Source organism: Scatophagus argus, chromosome 7 (genome assembly GCF_020382885.2).
Source record: "Scatophagus argus isolate fScaArg1 chromosome 7, fScaArg1.pri, whole genome shotgun sequence".
Taxonomy (NCBI): domain Eukaryota; kingdom Metazoa; phylum Chordata; class Actinopteri; family Scatophagidae; genus Scatophagus; species Scatophagus argus.
The window spans coordinates 24,708,248-24,729,366 of record NC_058499.1 but is presented as its reverse complement, the minus strand read 5'-3'; the positions used below and the strand labels follow the sequence as shown (position 1 = coordinate 24,729,366).

Below are 21,119 nucleotides of genomic sequence, written 5' to 3'. Positions count from 1 at the left end.
CACACAGTTCATATACAGAGCTGCTGGTATAAGCACTTCCAGCAGCTCTCTGAAGGCAATGTGGCTGTGGTACGCACACGCACATGCCCACGCACGGAAACACACGCAGACACAGTATGTCCACATGATTGCTTGAGTAAGCGAATTAGCCTCAGCGATGGCTGAGGAGGCAATAAGTTGGCAGAAAAGAGGGATAATCTTTTATCTTTCACCCTCCCAAATGATTTCTTAAAGTCTGTATCACTTCCCTGACAGTTGACGCTCCACTTTTTCCTCTTTCATTATTTATTTATCTATTTTTGCTTTGTGTGAATTCAGCTAAAATACTTCTAAAGCGCTTAATGGCCCTATCGCTTCCTCAGATCTGCTGCCACATGCTGCCTTTTCCCCGCTTCCCCTATTTTTTTTTTTTTTTTATTTGAGATATTCTCTAGCCTGGCCCCCGAAGAGCCGCCGCTTTATCAAACCGTCTTGACGAGAATGACACGGCCAATTATTGACAAATTATTCCTTCATAGAATGACAGTAAGACAAGGAGAAGAGTGTGAGAGAGAGCAGGGAAGAGAGACTATTGGCTTGATGAGTGGAACCCAACCCAACGCCCCCCTTACAGGCCTGAGGAGACAGGCGTCTATCTATCAGATTCTATTAAGAGCTCGGCACTTTGGCGAACAAAGCTGCCCGCGCCCCGCCACGCATTAACTGCTATTATACGCTCATGAACTTTGTCACAATCACAATGGTTCCCCCCATTCTCCCTTTTTGCACATTTTTAGTCTCCTTTTGTGCGCTTAAGAACTGAGAATCACGTCACTTTCCCCTTGTGTGTCTGTATGTGCGTGTGCACGTAAGTCAAAGATTGGATGTAGATGATGCATATACAAAAAGACAATGGTGAGAAATACAATATATAGAAGAGAAACTGACTAAGCTTCATACATTTCTTTGATCAACATTCCGCTTCACATTCACTCATACTGGGAGCTGACCAGTATAACCGTAGCCTTAGGCTGTGCCTCTAATATCACCATAGTGTAAAGTCTTAAATCAGCTGTTTCATTTAGAAGACTGGTGGTGTTCTATATTTTTTTTTGTCAATGAATATGCTTAAAAAGCAAAACCAACAATGTACCTATCAAAGCCTGGCGCAACTTCTTCCTGGAGCTTCACTGTTGCCCAAAAACACATCAATGATCCACATGAGTGACATATTGCTTCATTACCATCAACACACACACACACTGTAATTTAATTTGACTCGATAACTCAAACACCATACTGCTGCTCCATATACCGCCCACAGCACTGCACTTAAATAGCACTGTTCTGGTCTGATTAACCACTGCTTTACAGTGCGAGCCAGCATTCACCCATTCACACACACACACTCACACGCTGGTGTTAGAGGATACCATGCAAGGTGCCACCTGCTCATTAGGAGCAATACCCTTTCACACTCACACATCAATGGAAGAACATTTTGAGATTCAGTGTATCGCCCGAGGACAGTTCAACATGTAGACTAGGCATGGGCCAGGTATGGAACCACCAACCTTCCTATTAGTGGACGACCAGTCTACCACAGCTGCCCTAAACACCTCCTGTTTGACTTATGCTCAATAAAAACTACAGTGTGACAATGTTTTAAGAAATTACTGACCTCTTTTAAAAATGAAAATATATATTTGTGAACCACTTTTAAGGGCTTGCAGTGGTGATCTACAGACAGGGTAGGTAGAATTTACTGAAACTCAAATATCTAGTATGCACTGTCTCTCTCTCTCTCTCTCAATATATACATATATACATACATATATATATATATATATATATATACACACAGGTGAAAGTGAATCACTTGAATAATGTGTAGTTTATCATTCCACCAGAAGGTCTGTTAGTAATACTCGTATACATTGTATTTTGACACATTCTGGAGATTCTGCACTTTTATCTTAAAGTTTGGGCAGGGTCAGTGCTGAAAACAAGGATGACGAGACTCTCACAGGTGGACAGAGGTTTAAGCTCTAAGGTTGGCCATTAAAAATCATTCAAATGCAAAGAAAAAGAGAAATCTGTGGGGCAAAATGTCTGGTAACACACATCTGAAATGGTGTGCAGAAGACACCACAATAACTATGACATGACACCTGTTGAGATCACAAAGAGGTCTGTATGAATGTTTAGAGTTACTGTTGTCATAAACTGTCAACTGGTCAGTGACTGAGGAACACAGACAAAGCTCCATGCACATTTGCAGATCTCTGCCACAGCAGTAGTGTAGTCACATGCAAAAAGACAGCCAATAGAGAGGCCCGCTTGAGTTGTAACTGATGATGAGACAAACTGGAGAAAAATATTTAAGTTTTTCAGCCATATGTAAACATTTATGGACTTGTCTATACATTTACAAATATCAATACACTTGGAAATATAAATTAAAAATAGTAGATTGTTTCGCAAATTCCGCACGCACCTATTCTAAATACACATCTGTAGGTCCTTGTACACATTCATGAACCTCTGTGTATTAAGAGATTTGAGATACACCTACACAGCTTTCCACTCACATTTGTAATTAGTTTTGCTACAATAACAGCCCCATAAAAACCTGGCTATTAAAGGGCGAAAAAAGCAGAAAGTGTGCCCTATTCCAGAAGCAGAGAAACCCAAGAAAGGAATGTACTGTGTGTTTGTGTGTGCGAAAACAAAAAAACACTCACCAGGGCCTGACCCCCTGACCCTTGACTGATGCCAAATAGACCTCTTTTTCCTCTCTCACTTCCCTTCTCATCACCACCTCCACCCTCCTCTTCTCCCCTTTCTCTCCATTTTCCACCGCCACACACCCTCCCCATCGCTCCGCTTTGCCAAGTCCACATCGTCGGTAACGAGGGTGTAGTTTCTTAACATTCATCATCGCTGAACTCTGAAACTTTATCAGCTCCAGAGAGCGGCGCCACAGCCCCGGCCCTGGCTTTCTCAGCTCTCAGATAGGGCCGATAACACGCTGATAGATTACAGCAGATTGTTTTACTTCAGGGGACACTGCTGCTGCTGCTGCTGCTAATACTAATACACAGACAAGAGGGCTTGCTGGTGATAGAAGGGGAGGTGGATGGAAGGGGGCAAACAGGCACAAAGGGGTAAGGGCAAGGAAACCGCGATGAGCTGGGGGAAATTACAGCCGATGTACGATATGTCCTCGTCCTGCCTCTGCAATCATTTGTGGGAATACAGGCTCGCACGTTTGTAAACTTGTTAATGTTATGTGAGCACCCTAGTTCAAACAAATTAAGAATATAAACCAAGTGATTAAACATTTCAGTATTAATTTAAATTCTGCGCCCGCACACACACACACACACACACACACACACCAGGGTAACCTGAGCTAGCAGGTAGGGTTGGGGAGGGCAGAAGGTAGTGCGCCAGGTGACCTACGGTTAAAAATAGGGTCAAATGTGAAACACAAGGACCACTTTCTGTCTCAGGAGCTCTCAAACAGCCTCCCTCTCTCTGCCCCGACACACAGTTTACTGCTTAATAAAATCCAACTCTCTCTAAGAGATCCTAATCTCAGATAGAATAACCTAATAAAAATCTAACCTTCGAAAATAAGAAATATAACCTAATAAAATATCTCTCCAAATACATTACATTAATGGTTTTTCTTTCTTTATTTAATTTCATTAATTTTCCCGCAGCGTTCTCTCATTTCAGTTATGAATTTTCCCATCCTATTTCCACAGGTATACTCCATCATGATAAAAAAGGCATTATTGTCTAAAATTACATAAAATATGAAGTGCCACTCGTGCAAATGAGCAATGAGATTTGCAGTTTGAAAAAACTCTTCAGGCAGGTCCACATGAGAGCAACAGGCAACAGGTTCAGCTGTCAACACAGTCAACATCTGCCATCTTACCTAGAGTCAAAAAATAAAGATGTTAATGTCATCATTGTACATGCAGTACAAATATGACGCTCACTCAGCTCAGCACAAACAGTGAAAGTGAAACAAGATCTCGTGTTGTTTGTGATGAAGTCTTTATCGCTTTATTCAATTTGACATTTCTGTGAAATTTTGTCGGAAATGACACATGAATTCTTGATTTGCGGCCAAAAATGTTGTTTTATGAGGCCACGCTGATGTTTGACTGTCAATTTCTAATCAGTTCATCCTGCACCAAATTTAAAGAAATTCCCTCAAGAAAGGGACACCCATGTGAATATACCAACAGACAACTCGAAAACATAATGCCTCCAGCCACCGCCATCGTCAGCACAGAAGCAAAATGTTATATGTGCAGTATGTGACGGGGATCAGTTTGAGCACATTTGAGCAGGACAGTTCAATGTGAGCTGTAGCTTACAGCACGCAGCCCTGCGGATCTGACAAACAGTGATGTCAGCTCAGCCACTGTAACAGCAGGGCAACAGACACTCAAAGTGATGAATCACTTACTGACACTCCCAACTGGCGGTAGAGTCTCTTGTAAAAAACACATTAGATTAAAACACAGGTACCCAGTGGGCTCTAGGGAACTGTCATCTTACAATTTAAAGAAAAAAAACTCGATAAATAAGTCATTATTGAATGATTAAAGGACTAGTTCAACATTTTGGGTAGTATTTGTATTGCTGGAAAATAGATCCAACACAGCACACAGCAGTTGTTTTTACAGAACTATTCCTTTAAGTCCAGCTTTAAGTCAAGAATTTCCCTTCAGGGATAAATAAAGGAATTCTGATTTTCTAAAACAGTCATTATCAGACTACAGTCTGATCAGTAATGTGGATTTCTAATATTAAAAATTCACCTACTAAACACTGAACCCATGAGAGGGTGAATACCAAATGAACACCCATACACAAACACACACACATACAAACAGTCAGCTGGGAGTTACAAACTATTGTATTAGCACAGAAGCAATTAGGAATTCAGATGTAAAGTGGGGTCAAGCTGCTGACCTCCCTGTCTCCATGTCTTCTGATCGGACGCCAGCGGACGGCTCTGTGCCACAAAGCGACCAATCACAGCACCCTATTCCTGCCACCGTTGTCGACTGAGACATTTGGGCCCGTCATTGTGGAAACTCAGACCTGTCCGCTGCTGGTTTGTGCCTCTCTATTAGCGACAGATTGAGGACTGAGCTTATCTGGTCCCACCAGAATGTGTGTGAAAGTGTGTGTGTGTGTGTGTGTGTGCGCCTTTGCAGGGACAGAGGGTGTAGTACATGTAATGAATTGGTGTCAGAGGGGGCATAAAGAGTTAAATGAGGTCTAATCTGCTAATAGCAAGCAACGGCACAAAATTATCAACACACAGCTTGCACACAATGCAAAACCCTTTACACACACATTAAAAAAACACAAATATCATTATGAAAAACATTTGTAGAGCAAATAAAAAAAACACCGCCTGTATCGGTCTTAATTTCGGCATCAACATTTTATCAGCCAACCCCCATGAATAATCCGCACGGTAATTTCTTTCTTTCTCCCCTTTTTGTTCCTGGCATTTTGGTAGAGCAAGATAAGAGCTAAAAAACAACAGAAGGGCTCGCAGAGCGAAAAAAAAGACAGATAGATAACATTGATATCAACTCCTACACAACACAGTCATTCTCTTATCTGGGCTTTTTATCACAGTTTCGTTTTTTTCTTCTATTTTCTTTCTTTCCTTCTTTCTAAGCCTTCCACTCCCCATTCTTTGTGGACTCACAGGACAAAAAAAGGAGCTCTGTCCTTAAAAACTAAAGCCAGACTGCAGCAGCGAATTAAACTTAATGCTGATTTTTCGGCATCTTCATTCTGGTTAATGTGTCAAATTCAGGAGCAGGGGTATGCCCGCCGTTGAAGAGATGGAAGCGGTCACGTATAACCAAGCAGACTGCAGCCTGGAATAGAAAATACGTTCAGATACCTGATCTAGTGAAGTGGGAGGGGAGTTGCTTATTAGCAGACACAGACAGGAAGATTGGTTGGTAGAAGCAGACTGAAGCAGACACACACACCTACACAATCTTGTCCCAGCCGACACTGCAGCCATATTTCTGAGAAGAGGAAAAACTATTTCACACACAGACTTATCATTGCTCTGTGTCAGACAGAAAAGCCTCTCTGGGTCTAATCTATCAAGGTCAGCTAGTGTGGCCCGGACAAACAGCATGTTGTTCCATCCCGCTGCTCCCTGCTAGAGAACACAACATCTGACTGGTTCACTGGGAGGATGACTGACCGACTGACTGACTGACTGACCCAAATGCTCCTAACGGATGAATAATAAATGTACTGCTGTGTCGTAATAAACTGATCTGAGGTTGAACTTGACTGTCATCACTGAAAACTACTGTTTCTTTTAACTGAAGAAACATCTTGTACTATAAAAATAATAAAAAGAACAACAATAAAACTGAATTATGGGCAAGTGATTTTATTTTTCAACTAAATGTCCCATGTCTTAAAAGTTAATGTTGAAAAAAAAACAAACAAACAAAAACATTAGTTCCTTCATTGCTATTACTGACAGACATGCTGATAATTTTACACTGTGCTCACAGCCCATACGGCTGAGTGGGACATCAAGGTAGAAGTGAGCAGTCCAAAGTATATAATGTACTGTGAGCAGCTTAAAGGAACAGGTTGAAAAAACATGTTTACATCACTACATTTCTCTTGAAACCGTGACACAGGTGTGTTCACTTCAACTTCAACTTGCTTCAGACCACAACTTACTTGGTCCTGGCTCAGTTGACCTTTCATTAGAGCAGAAGAGTCAGAGGGATAAAGACAGCATCATTGCTGTCTAACAGTCAGAGGTTTAAACATAACACAACATGAACCACAGATTTTGCAATTGACAGTTTTTGGGAATTGCCAGTATCACAAATCATACTATCACTCGAGTGTGTTGTATCTTCTTACATCCCCACAGCGCCGTATGTCAAAACCCACGTCCCAACTCTCGAATGGAAGACCAGTTGTGGACAGGCAACATCATCAACATCGCCATCATCATCCTGATCAAGGATGACGAGGAGGAGTGATGGTAAGGAGGCAGGAGGAGGTGAGAGGAAGAGGACAGAAGTTCAGTTGGACAGACAGAGAGCTCAAGAGCTAAAGATAAGAGAGGGAAGGGAGATAGAGGTTACTGGGTGTGTGTTGGGAGGGTGGGGGTGGGGATAAAAAGAAAATGGGTTAGAGGATTTGGATGCAGAGAGCATATCCATCAGGGATCTTTCCTGGTATCAAACTGGAGCGATCAGTGATAAAAGTCAACCTGGAAACGCTGTAGCTGTAGTGGGAGTTCAGTGGGCCGCAAATAGGCCTGTGTGCCCCTACTCTCTCTCTATCACTTCATCTCTATGTCTATGCCCCCCCCCACCCCCTCCGGGACACTCTTGTTGCCTTTATAATGACTTGAAAAGCCAGTAATACAAGTTTTCTTCATACTCAGGCTATGGCCACTCTGCAATGATGCTGTTTTCACACACCAACACAGACCACAGGATCTGCAGATATAATGCACCTCCACATCTTGACACTCTACCTCCAGTCGTATGACCACTACAGAATCTCTCAATCCCCCTTCCTTCCTCTCTGCACGTCATCTCCCTCCCTCCAAAAAAAAAAAGCTCCACAAAAGATGAGAAATGAAAAAAGGAGAGGGTTTTTCTTCTTTCTGCTGTGCCCCACCCTTTTCTAGATAGATGGAGGGGGGGGGGAGAAGAAGAAGAAGAAGAAGAAGAAGAGGAAGAAAAAAACATAATTTATCTGTGTATTATCAAGAAAGGCAGACACTTTAATCAGTCAGCTATGAAGTCAGTATTTCCATTCTTATCTGTCGCAGGAGTGGAAATGGAGAGGAGATAGCGTTCTGGGAGCCCATCGGTGGGCAGGAATGATAATGGGGGGTGGGGGTGGGTTGAGGGGGTGAGAGAGGGAGGGGAGGGGGGGCAGGGCTAGGCTATTGGACCGCTGTGTCAGCGCTATCTGCACCCATTATCAACAGTTTTATCTGCCCTGCCATCAGCCTCGCTGTAATGGGGCCAGTTCAACTTTCCACATTATCATACCGCCAAGACCTGGTTTGCCAAGGCAAGGGGTCTGGCTGGAGACAGAGGGAGGGGGGGTGGGGGCAGATAGACAGAATGAAAGAAGGGGTGATAGAGAAGTGGAGGTGGAGGGGTAGAGATAGTAGGAGTAGTGTTAAAAAAAGCAGTGGACGGGTGAGAGAAAAAACAGGGGATTATTTAAAAAAGAAAAAAATGGGAGAGAAGGTGGGAGCAAAGGGGGTGAGGGCTGAGGAGTAATGGTAACATCCAAAAATCAAAGCAAACTTTCAAAAAAAATATTAGGCTTTGTTATTTAACGTGATAGTGTGGTGACATTGTGTTGCACTCTGTTGTTGAGTCTACATGCTGGAGGAGTGTTTATTGTCTGACTTCCTGTCTCTCCTGGCTGTTAAGTTATATTAGATCAACACACCCATAATAAATTATGTTTCAACAGGGCTTCATTAATCTGAAAGATTACAGAAGGTTAGTTGTATAGATCATTCAGGCTTTATCTCTATCTATATCGAAGGAGAAGATGAAACATTGTGTCAAGATATTCCACAAATGTGTTTTCCCCAACAGTCTTAACCAAAACATTATAAAGACAGAGGTTAGTATTTATTCTGAAAAGAGTTTTATGTGGACTTTTCATCTGACAGCTGTAACAACTGTAACACAGATTCCATTAAAGTTGAGGGACTCATGACTAATGAGGCAGGTATATTTCAATATTTAGATCCTAGTATGGGCCAAGCTTCAAAAACTCTGGACCCTGCACTTCCTGTAATGCACCCAATAGCATGTTTTTGCTAGATCCTCCATTAGTCTTCAAGGCCATACTGGGGTTATTTTCTGAGACTTTGGAAAGCTTCTACAGGGTCGCAGTACACCTTTAACAACATAATCTGATTAATACTCACTGTGACTGGTAAACTGACCTTTCTAGGTAAAATACCCCTTTTAATGGATTTTACCCCTTTTCCATAAAATGGTACTGCATCAACATTTCTTTACAGAGAAAAAACATGAAGATTTTTACACCAGAAATGACTAAATATTCTGAACCAACAGTACCATATATATATGTATATGGATACACACACACACACACAGAACATTTCTCAGTCCTCTGGTTGAAAACGTCAAACGTTCCCAAATGCTCCAGTTTCAGTCACTGTAAACTAAGTATCTCTGTGAAGGAGGTTCAGACAAAACAAGACATGTCATGTCACAGAGCACAGGGGAATCAGAATGTACAATTAAAACATACAATTTATATGATCCTAATATCATGTCTTTTCACCTGTAGCACATACTGTACAGTCAGACACACACACACACACACAGAGGCAGTTGATTGGCAGTTCACTTATCAGTCAGGGAGCCAGAGCACCATGGTTTACACAAGCACAAAGCAATCCAAAGGCCCGGATCACTGCAACACTACTGGCTTGCATGACTCATAATGTACACACTGAGACATGAGAGAGATAGAGAGAGAGAGAGAGAGAGAGGGAGAGAGGGTGTGGGGGGGTGTTGTTATATTATGTATGCTCACCAGCATAGCCCTGGTCAGGTTCTAAATGTAATCAAACACATAAACACTTGAACGGAAAACAAGTTATTTATGACTTTTACCATCCTCTGTTGGCAGCCAGATGGAACTGCAACAACAACTGGAGTAGCTTCAAGAGGTCCAGAACTGACTGACTGATAAAAAAGTTGCATTTTCACAACACAGAGAAGCAAACAGCCTTATGAGACAGGCAGAGAGTGAGTTTCGGAACAAAAGGACGACTGAAGATAAACGATAGTTGTTCTGCAAGAATCTGGATCCCTAAAGGACTTGGTCCAAAGAGACATTGCTGTTTCTATGAAAGCAGGTGTGTGTGTGCACATGGACAGTGAGAGGAGCCACTGGTCTAGACCTCCTCTGTTAAGGTGACTCCCACGAGGCTCCTCCAGCATCTCCTCTTTCTACTTGCATTGTCTCGGAGGCCGAGTCGCCCTTATCACCTCCTATCCTCCCCATTTCCTCCTTCTAACCCACCTCTGCTTCCTCATTCCCTCACTGTCCCTTCATCTTCCTCCTCTTCTCCTGTACATACGATGACTGTTCACCTTTTCTATCCTGTCTTTGCCACAAAGAAATACCATCTGTTGTGTATATGTGCTTCATAAGGGTCAGCCAAGTGCACCTATCCCAAACTTTCAGAGTATGATTATAATAGATTAGATATGTGATTGGCTGAACATCCAGGTAGTAAAAACTGTTCTTGAACTTGAACTTCATACTGTGTGAAAAGCTTGAGAAAGTGTAAATGGACAGAATAATGATATGACTCTGAGAACACCAGAACACACATTAATTATGAGTTTATGTTTTTTTTTTCTCTTTGAAACTTCTAGCTTCCCGCTTAATAGCTGACTAAATTATTTCACTAACCTACAATACCGACATTTGGAGAGCAGGGCAGTCGGTATGATGCTGTTACTTTTTTTGCATCTGGTAAAAAAAAAAACAATTTTATAATAAGAAATATGACACAAAATGGCAGTAACATATTGTTTTAGATGTGATTTTTATTATTTAATGAAATTGGAAAATACAGTGGGTTACACTGAAGATTTCAGAACACGACTGGTGTGAAGACATTATGAGGTATCTGCACACATTTCTGCGCAGAATATCTCAAAATGCCTTTCTGCCTTTCCTTTAAGCATAATTCTATGAGATCGACTCTTGTATTAATGTCTGTATTTCTCTTAGAGGATTACTGTGAGTAACAGAATCTTTCCTTTTACCCATTAAACCAGAATAGACTACAGAAATAAATGGTAATTGGACTGTACTTATATAGTGCTTATCCAGTCGCACTGACCACTCAAAGCACTTTATCCTACTGTTGCATTAATGCAAGAGGCTGCTGTCCATCAGAAAAAATGATCTAACCATTCACACACATTGATACACTGATGACACAGCATCAGGAGCTATTTGGGGTTCAGTGGTTCTTGTTCAAGGACATGCAGATCAGAGGAGCTGGACACTGAACCATCAACTATCTGTTGGGTGGACAACCTGCTCTACCTCCTGAGCCACAATTGTCTATACTATATAAAAAAAAAGGTAAATATATATATATACTAAAACTTAACAGATACGAGAGCGATGATGTGGCCCTGCAAGGCTTCTTTTTCTGTTTTTCAACTTGACGACTGACTGCACAGGCAGCAGGTGTACAGAGGGTCAAAGGTCCATGCAAACTAATGTGTGTGTATTCAGCACTGCATGATCTGTCTGAAGACAGCACAATATTGTTCCATATTGTCGGGCGGCTACAACCTTTGACCCTTGACCTCTTAATGTTTCTCCTGTTTAACGCTGGTGATCTGGGAATTCGAGCTTGGCGGTTTCAAGCTACAGTTGCATTTATTGTCGGGAGGTTGTGAAGTGGAGTGTGTGTGTGTGTGTGTGTGTGCACGCACAGCTGTAAAAGCAGGTCAGGCGGTGTTGTTTGCCCAGGTTGCCTTAACATCCCGGAACAGAGTGCTCAGCACAGTAGGAGTAAATGGTCTGTCTTATCACTGCCGCTGGGGGGGCCTTGTCATAACACTGGCTGGCTGGCTGACTGGCTCTCCCTCTCTCTCTCTCTCTCTCTCTCTCATACACACACACACACACACACACACACATACATTCACACAAACACTCTGTCCTTTGAGTGTCCAGGGACCAGAGATCAGAGACACGTGGCCCACAACACACAACTACAACTACTACAGTCAGCAATGACACACAGTTGCTGCGTCGATTTCTCTAAACTTAGGTAGAGCACTAAAGTGTCTTTTCACAGTATTTTAATCTATGAAAAATATAATAATAAAAAAAAAACACTGAGAAGTCTCTACCACATTCTGCTGTCGTTTATGGGGCTAGCTCTTCTCCTTCCTCTCCTCTGTATGCTTGACTGACGGCAGGGCTCAGCTCCCACCCACACACAACAGACAGCAGAGCAGAGAGGCCGCGGTGCAGACAGTGAAGTGTCGAAGGCGAGGTAACCGTATGCGTGACTTGACAACAACTCAAGTAAAGTTGAGTTGAGTAAAGTTAAAAAAAGAAATAGGAAACTTAAAGATCAACAGCTATGGACAAGTGTTTTTAACCCTACAGCTGGTCAGGGGCCTCATCCTGACTTTGGAAGGATGAGCAAATTCAAATCCTTTCCCTATAAGCCTAATTTAAACCACGTTATTTTGTGATTATTACCGTTTACTGCTCATAGTTCAAGTACTCACAAGCATGTGAAGGATTACTTAAGAACCTCACACTTACTTTTTCAGCGTGGGTATTTGTGTCGCCATTTAATTTTTATTTTCGCAAATGTTTGACTATAAAATGGAAAAATACCTGTGATTTTTATCACTATTGTGATGATAATAGTATTGTGTGAAATTGTATATTTTTCAGTCTACTAACATCCAATTTTGACTGATTGGCTTACCTGGTCTACTTTGATCAAGTGAAGTTTATAGTCTGGGATTCTTCCCCACACAAAAGGCACTGTTATTAATCTCTGAAACCATTTAAACATTACTGACAAATGAGGAAAACCTTGCATCACAAAATCACTGCACCATCGTTTGTCCTCAAACTTGTGTTTTCATGCATCGATCGAGCAGCTTGAGGAGGAGGCTCGGATTCTTTGGCTGCTCTGGTCTAACATCCATTGCGTCTAATAGAGAGCACGTCAGCCATGAGTCAAGTCCTCACAAAGCTCCCTGGGAAGAGCTAGCAGAGCGGTAATTACTGCTAGAGCAAACAGTATGGACGTAGATTACGCTACTGTTGTTCGGCATAATGTTTTCCCCCTTCTCTCATCTACTGAGTCGTCAGAGCCGAGGGTCAAGGGTGAAACCGTTTACAACTGCACTGAGTTGGAGAACCATAATTCACCACAAGGCCATCCCCTGGGTAAATAGCAGGAAAGGGTTATAACTCATCCACACACCGAACACAAATGGTGTTTCCTCTGTAACCCTGTCAACTTCCCCCTTTGGCGTATCTGACCGTGCACACATACACACTCTCCATCAGCCCTGTTCAGATGGTCACAACACAAACACACACACACCGATGAAAAGAAGCCAACATATCGGGCAGAGAGCAAACAGGCACATACACAAGGTATCTGGATCACAAGCAATGAATAAGGACTGAAAATAGATGCTTTTAAGAATTGAAAGAATTCCAAATAGTTTAAGGGAAGATGTGAAGATGTAAAGTTCAACAATGTGTAGGTCACATGACAAAGAGATTATTGAACCATTATCAAAAAATAGATTTTCAGCTTCTTCAACTTTCAGAGAACTAATGGCTTTCTTGTTGAGATCAGATCAGACCTGCTTTGCACTGATAGTTAACCATCTCTGGTTTAAACTGTAAACTGTATTTTGCCAACTCGCTTGCAGACACCACATGTGCACGCATATATGGGTATGACTGCAACAAGCAGCTCTCACACCAAGCTATCTCATCATAAGTGTGAGAAATGTTGATGCTGAATCCACAATCAGTCACCATCTAGCTAGTTTAATATCTCTCATTAACCCAGTACGAGTCATCCTGCTGATGCTGACTTTCCTCTCATCTCCCTCCACCTCCCCAACACCGCTCTAACTGAAAGCTCTTCAAATTTACACCCTTAACAGAAAAAAATATTTCAAAAGAAAAAAAAAAAATCACCCTGGAGATAATCATCGACGAACACCAAAATTTCCCAACACGTCTACGCTATCTAACACATAATCTGTAATGAGTAATACGTGGTATTAATTTTAATTAAATTAATCAATGACAAGGCTCGTTAGGGAGGAGAGAGAGAGGAGAGAGATGAGGCGAGGAAAGGCGGAAGGGGGGTTTGAATGAGTGAGAAAAGATTGAGAGAGAAAAGAAATGCATTCACACCTATCATCTAATTATACAACAACATTAATCCCATTAGGGCTGGAACTGATTGCCAGGGTCCGGACCCTGGCTGCTCCTGCCTGGGCCTGCTGTTATTGCGGTGGAGCCTCGGCTCCTGCCTGCTGCAGCCTGATAACAACTCTAATCACACTTGGCGATCTCTATCTGCACCGGAGATCAGGCCCCGCGGCTTATCGAAAGTTCACATCAAGCTAAAAGCAGAACAAAGAAGGAGAAAAAAAAAAAACAAAAAACACACACACACAAGAGAAAGCCACCATGGCGCTGCATGAGTCTTCTGGGTGTGTGTTTGTGTGCGTGCCTGTGTGCTTAGAGTTTAGACATGCTTGTTTTTTTATTTCACTTTGACTCACAAATAATGAATTAATCTCCCAATCGTGCGTCCATATAACAACCACGTGATATGAGCCTTGTCAGACTGCTGATAAAAACAAACAAACAGTAGAGTAACCGTTCCTTTCACACACAGCTGCAGCACACTCAACTGGAACCCGTCTCTAAAAACACCTATAAGCTTTACAAAAAGTTTCATTGCTGTTTAATGATGAAGAAAGGGTAGACGTAGAAGGAAAGGAGAAGGAGGAGAAGGTGACTGTGGTGGTTTCCTTGTCTGGCCACTGCAGGCGTCCTGGTTTGCTTTAAGCTGTGGGAGGCAGCGTATTATTCATGCTGACCTCTGAGCTCTAGCACTGATGTAATAGGAACTAAGCTTTCTCACACACACACACGCAGACAGAGAGGTCCAATCAGCAGTGTGGATCTGCAGAGTGTTATCTATCTACCATCAGCAGCCCTCCTTATCAACCTCAAACATCTTTCAGAGAGGGGAGGGGGAGTGACAGAGCTGACTGGGCTGCCATTAAAAACACACCACAACACATTCATCTGTCAGCTATGTATTCCACACACTTTTTCACTCTTTCTTTATATCTTTCTTCCCGCTATCTACCTCCACTCCTCTTCTCCTCGTTCTTATCACTGCACTCCCCCCCCCCCTCTACTTTTCTATTCTTTTAATTATCTAGAGATCCACCCCCAGTCAATCGCAAACAAAACCACCGACAACAACACGACAATGCTGAGAAAATGGCATGCGACAGCCAGATGTAATTACAACGTGCCCTCCATCCTCCATCTCTCCTTCCATCTGCCCAACCTTCCATCTCTCCCTCTCTCTCGTTTGCTTTCTGCGATATCAGCAGCAGCAATCGCCGCCAAGTTTTATCATGTCTCCCATCTCAACCGCCAAAATATAAGCCCAGGGATCCAGCCTCAGTGGGCTCCCTGCCTGCCTGCCTCCTCCTATCTCTCTATCAAGGAGAGCAGCCTTATCAGGCTGCAAGATCACCAACCGTTGGGGAGGATGACGCACAAAGAGACACAGACAAATATCTATCTGCTACACAAACACCCACTTCTCTTTCTCAACTACGGGTGTCCAGAAAGCCCTGGACTTAATCCATTGTTGTGGGGCAAAAAAATTGAAAAAGATATCCATGCTATGTTTTAATATACTGCTCTGTTGTGCATGTGGTGGTGGTGGTGGTTGGGGGGTGCTTTATGGTGGTTTTTATAAAAGTTACTTCAGGTCAGAGAATGGGGGAAAAGCTTTGCTCCTCTAGAGCTACACACTGCCAAACTACATCACAGTATAGTCTCGATAGGATACCTGACTTTGGACTAACAAAACAATACTTGCTACTGAATAAGAACTTGAATAAAATAGTCTTAAACTGGAAACTTACTGAAGTCATGATCCTCTGATTCAAGATACAACTTTGACCAAACATGCGATGCTTCAGTACAGGCTTTTTTCCTACTGATAAATACCCAGCCCTTATCACATGCTTACCTTGATTATGAAGTTTATACTGTAGGTTTACCACCAATTGCAGGAAGCACCTGTAGCCTAGACTTTATCATGGGGCTGCCAAAAGATCAAGTTCACATGAATGAGAACTAACGTAATCACTTCAAATGAATTCAGAGCGAGCCTATGTAGCCTAATTATAAAACACTCACTGACAGCAATAGTATAATGGCAACGATCAATTGTGATGATAAGGCCGAAACATGTCTAACTGGGTTGCACCAAAGCAAGTGTGCATGAGCTCATTTTGGAAGCAAGTGAAGAGTTGAGTTTGCATTAACAGCAGATTAACACCAAAAGTCAACTCCAACCGCAAAGAACAGATCGGAAACTCACTACTAATTACAAAAGCAACAGTGACATGGCTACACCAATGTGCGCCATGGATCATTTTCACAAAGGATGTCCAAGGAGTATTACAGTGAAAACTCCACCCAGCAACACTGTGACCTAGCTGGAATTTTTCATATCAGTAACAACAGGCGGCGTGCTCAAAACAACATGGTGGACACACTGCCTTAGCAGCAATGCCAGTAGTGGTAGGGTGGTAGCACCAGCAGCCCCCACCTCTGCAGAATCCCCACACACCCCAGCTGAACAAAGTCCTTATCACTCTTCACTCTTTCCTATCAAAATGTCTGCCAAATCACAAGAGAGTCACAGGGCTGAGAGTCTGGCTGGCCTCGACCACAGTCGGGGCCTGGTGCACGGGGAAGCATAGTGGACCAGAAGCACTGATAAAGACGGCCATGACACCCCTGAGACACACATATGTACACACACATGCACTCTCTCTCTCTCTTCCCCTCTCTCTTATATACACCAAGTCTAGCCTGGTTTATCAGCTTCAGGGTCTAGAATACATCTCCATGCTTTACTGTAGGTAAAGTCTGCTGGGAGTTTACAGCTGAGAGGCCCCCTCTATGGAAACAAATGAAAAAGCAGGAAGTGACAAACTATACAGACTACTTGCAGTGACACACCAGAAAGCCTCAATAAGAGAAATCCTTAATGGCAGCCCAGCAGATTATGTTTGATCACGATAGACGACGTCATTAATTTCTGTGCTATTTGGGGCAACCAATGGAAGAAAGAAATGAACACCTCATCGTCATCTGCAAAGAACAACAAAGAGCATTACATTTGTCCGGCTAATGCTGCTAATTAAGCAATACGGCTGAAGGGTTTGACTAAATATCTGTGATTTTTCTATGCCAAAATTACAATTTAAATTGTAAACATTTGGGGGAGTAAAAACCTGGTGTGTAATGGCGGTCAACAGTTTCAAACAAGATGTGTTTGCACCAAGCAAAATCACAAATAAAATAATTCTTGTTTAGGAACTCCTCAAAGGGCTATTCTTTCAAACCAGTCAGAGGAAGACAGCTTCTGAGCAAACCTGGTTAGCTTTCCTATAGACAAAATGCAGCCCACATTCATTCAGATCCAACATCAGTACTAACAATACATCAATAATGTAATAATAATAATAATAATAATAATCAACTGTTCAAAAGTAGCATCGCATTACTATCTATTAGCAATCATTAAATGGTTTACCACTTAGGGTGACAATATATTGTGTTGGCTGTGTGTTGTGTTAGGGCAGAAGATAACTAAAAGTATGTCACATCTGACAATGTCTGACACCATCCTGATGACCCACAATGATACTCTTGACAGTTCTGCACTTTAGCTGCTTTAACGTTGGCTTCAGAGACTGACAGGACACACTGCTTCACAGATCTGGGTCCTGGAGCTTTTAGGGGGTCAAGCTTCATCAACTATATCATGTGAGAGAAAACTGTCAGTCATCTACATCCAAGCTCCCTTATTTTTCCTGAAGTTCCACAGTGATGCGTTTTCTCCTGTGTTTTCTCCCTGCTGTCACTAGAGCCACGATATTTTGGTCAGAAATGTCAACTCACTCAAGTGTATAATGTGATACCATACAGCCTAAACATCCAAATGTTGCTTTCAGACACCAGGTTTCTGGGAACACAGTGACACAATCATTGATGACAAGATATTTTTATTTGCTCAATGTGATAACTTCCCAAACAAACTGTCCTACTGATGTCATGGTTTCCATTCCAGCTGCTGTCTCCAAACAAATACCTGCCCACTTTTCCTTTATCTTTCATTTCCAGCATAATGTCATTAGATTAAGACTGAGACTCCTCATCAGCTCAGAGCGTTTAGGCCTCACAAAGCGCCAGGAGGGGTTAATGACAACATCATTAATATGCTTTTATATCAACTTTGAACATCAGTCACCAGCGATAAACCTCACACATTTTATAAACAGGAAGAACTCGTCAAGCACGGAGACCAGCCAAGCGCCAGACCAAGAAAAAAGCCTTTCAAGCGGACCTAAGATGCATTATTGAGTTAAAAGGATAGATGAAAAAAAAAAAAGATCCAATTGTAAGCAGCTATCAGCCGGAGAGATCAGCCAGGCGGCCTATCTGACGCCCCATCTCTGGAAAAGAGAAGTGAAAAGCCAGGGGGAAAATGCAACGGCGGCCTCGGCGCTGCCTCAGACAGAAAACAAATAAAAAAGATCCAATTTTAATCTTTATCTGGGCTCACATCGGATCGCTGCTTTATCTCTGTTCACATCGGCTTTTTCAGAGAACACTGACGTTTCCACAACAGAATTAAACAGGAAACCGCGGCTACAGTTTAGCTGCCTATGGACAAAACATTCTTTACAGGGTAATAAACGAAAACTTTTTTTATATATTCTTGCACAGTCTAGATAGCGAGGCTGCCAAAGTGGCGTTTGAATACAAAGAACGGTGTAAAAATGCCGAAGGTGGACTCTTGTAGCTTGTGCAACTTGTAGCTTACTTTAAGTGTTCTGTGTTTGTCTAGGTTGTACTGAAGGGGATATTTGCCCATAAACCGGTGTCATGAAACTACTGACGAGACAGCCAGGCGTTAACGGTTGGGTTTCACACTACTTATTAACTTTATAGTGAACGCACAGTTCAGCTGAAGCGCCGCACAAACATACGGCTTATTGCCAGCGCGCGCATGGCGCACCGCACAGGATCACGACTCACACCAGCACCAAAAAACAACAGATTTTAAGCAATGAACTTGTTCAGTCCTTACGTTTTATCTGCCTTGGTTTGCTCTGCTTTCTCCGGGACATGGCTGCTCTTCCCAGTGACGAGGAGTCCGCTTGGACGGACTGAAAGAGTGGCAGAGAAGCCTTCTGGTTCTTCTGTTTTTCTGCTTCTTTTCTCTTTGCCCTCCGTTTATTACTGCGACGCGGCGCTCCGATCAGCGACCGGAGAAACCCGCATGACCCGGCTGCACTTTGATATCTTTTGCCACGACAGCTAGCAAAGTGCTACCTGTGAGTCCGCTTACTTGTCACTGCCCTCCTTCTCTTCTTCCCAAACGTGCCTTCACCTCACCTTTCTCTCGTTTTTTCGGGCTATTGTGATTCCTTCGCTGAGCCCCCTCCGTCACAACCGCTAGCGCGTCTGTCAGCGAGCAGTTGTCTATCCTCAGAACTACAACACTGATAAATAATAACAGTTATATGGCGGTCAGCGGAATGACTGCTATTGTTTTCTGTCAAGTTTCCTCTCGCCGGTCCGCCCCCTTGTCCGCCTGCACTGTGCCTGAACCGGGGAGCCACTTTCAATGGAGCTCGAGCCCTACAGTCAACTCTGCTTACTACTGGGGGAAAACGCGCCTTTGGAACGCCCCTTACGTCTGACGTATGGCACCGCACTCGTGTCCTATTGGTTCACACTTGTCCCATGTAAAACAAGCATTTTCTTAATGTGTCAACGTAAATTAATAGAAACTAAAATACATAACATTTAATCTGTATTGCATTTGTCAGGTTCCGTATCCAAAAGTTTATGAGGAAATGTAAATATGAACTGTGAAGGTGAATATTCTTAGAAATGTTTTTGATGTTCTGCTATAGTCTTCCAATGGGAGGCAAAGAAACAGCTGCAGTTCCTGGACATGGAGCTCTCAAAATATTTGAATTTTGTCCAAATTTTGATTTTCCTATAATTTCCTGGAAAGTGTGTCACTCCACTTAACCTGATAACATATATTACTATTGTTTTGTTATGTTTGTCAAATGGTGTTGCTGAGTGCTTTGTTGTACTGTACTTTGATTCTTGTTTAAATGTGATACAGACATGAGATTAGCAAGGATTTCCTTTTGGGCTGATGGCAGGCTGCTTTTGTTGCCTGCATGGATGACTCAGACTGACGTTATTGCACTATGAACGTATCCACATAGTATGATAGCAATATTACACTGCAAGATATAAATTGAGGGTTTAGATACACACATGTGTGAATGGATGTTTATCTATAGACAAAATACTACTGAACTTGTTTCATTCTCTAAAATCAACATGAGACCATGAACAGTCTCATCTGATGATCTGTCTTAACATCTTTATTATTATGTAAGGCACAATAGATTCATTGGTAAATGTATAATTAGCACCTATTAGGAATGAAAGGTTTTAACATACATTTTTAAGATTCATAAGATGAAAAGGTTTCAAGTTTGTTATGAGGTTTGTTTTTTTTTAATAATCAGATAACAGTACATCACCGAAAATCAAAAATTTCCACCAAGTCAGTGAACAGTAATTTATGTAACCTCCAGTCAATGGTTCATGCCATGAAATTATTTCTATCCACACATTTGTTTTTCCAAAGATGCCACTGCCTTTTTACATTAACATGGAGAGAAGCTGGAGTTGGCTACTTACCAGCTAATTCACTGGTGCCACCTAGTGGCCATCTTTCCATCTATATATTTCACCTTTTCTCCATATATATATATATATATATATATATTGTTTGAACCATCACATCATTCCTTTGATTTGGAAATCTTTGTTATTTGTCGTCAAAATGTTTTTGGTTGTCAGATTGTGTTTTATTAGCATGTATACCTTTTAAAATTCAGAATTTAAAAACAGATTTTAGTTACATTGTGCAATATGTATAAAGCAACCTAACACTGTTTGCAAGTGAAATTATCATCAACTTCTTATCTATGCCAAGAATGAGTGATATGACACATATGAATGTATGAATCCCTTCTGTCTGCTTTTCAAGGGCATAACAGCAAGAAAGAGAGCATAGACTTTTGCTGTTGCATGGAAAGTCATGCAAACTACAGCAGGACACATTTTTG

General features: G+C 42.1%; 1 protein-coding gene across 1 annotated transcript in view; it reads right to left on the bottom strand.

Annotated features, from left to right (window-relative positions):
- Window positions 1-19,630, bottom strand: part of zfpm1 (zinc finger protein, FOG family member 1) — a 92,903-nt gene extending 73,273 nt beyond the window's left edge. Inside the window, exon 1 of the mRNA XM_046395455.1 lies at window positions 19,046-19,630. Within this exon, the coding sequence (XP_046251411.1) occupies window positions 19,046-19,085 (40 nt within the window). The 5' untranslated portion in view covers window positions 19,086-19,630. The remainder of the gene's footprint in view (window positions 1-19,045) is intronic.
- Between the last annotated feature and the right edge of the window lie 1,489 nt (window positions 19,631-21,119).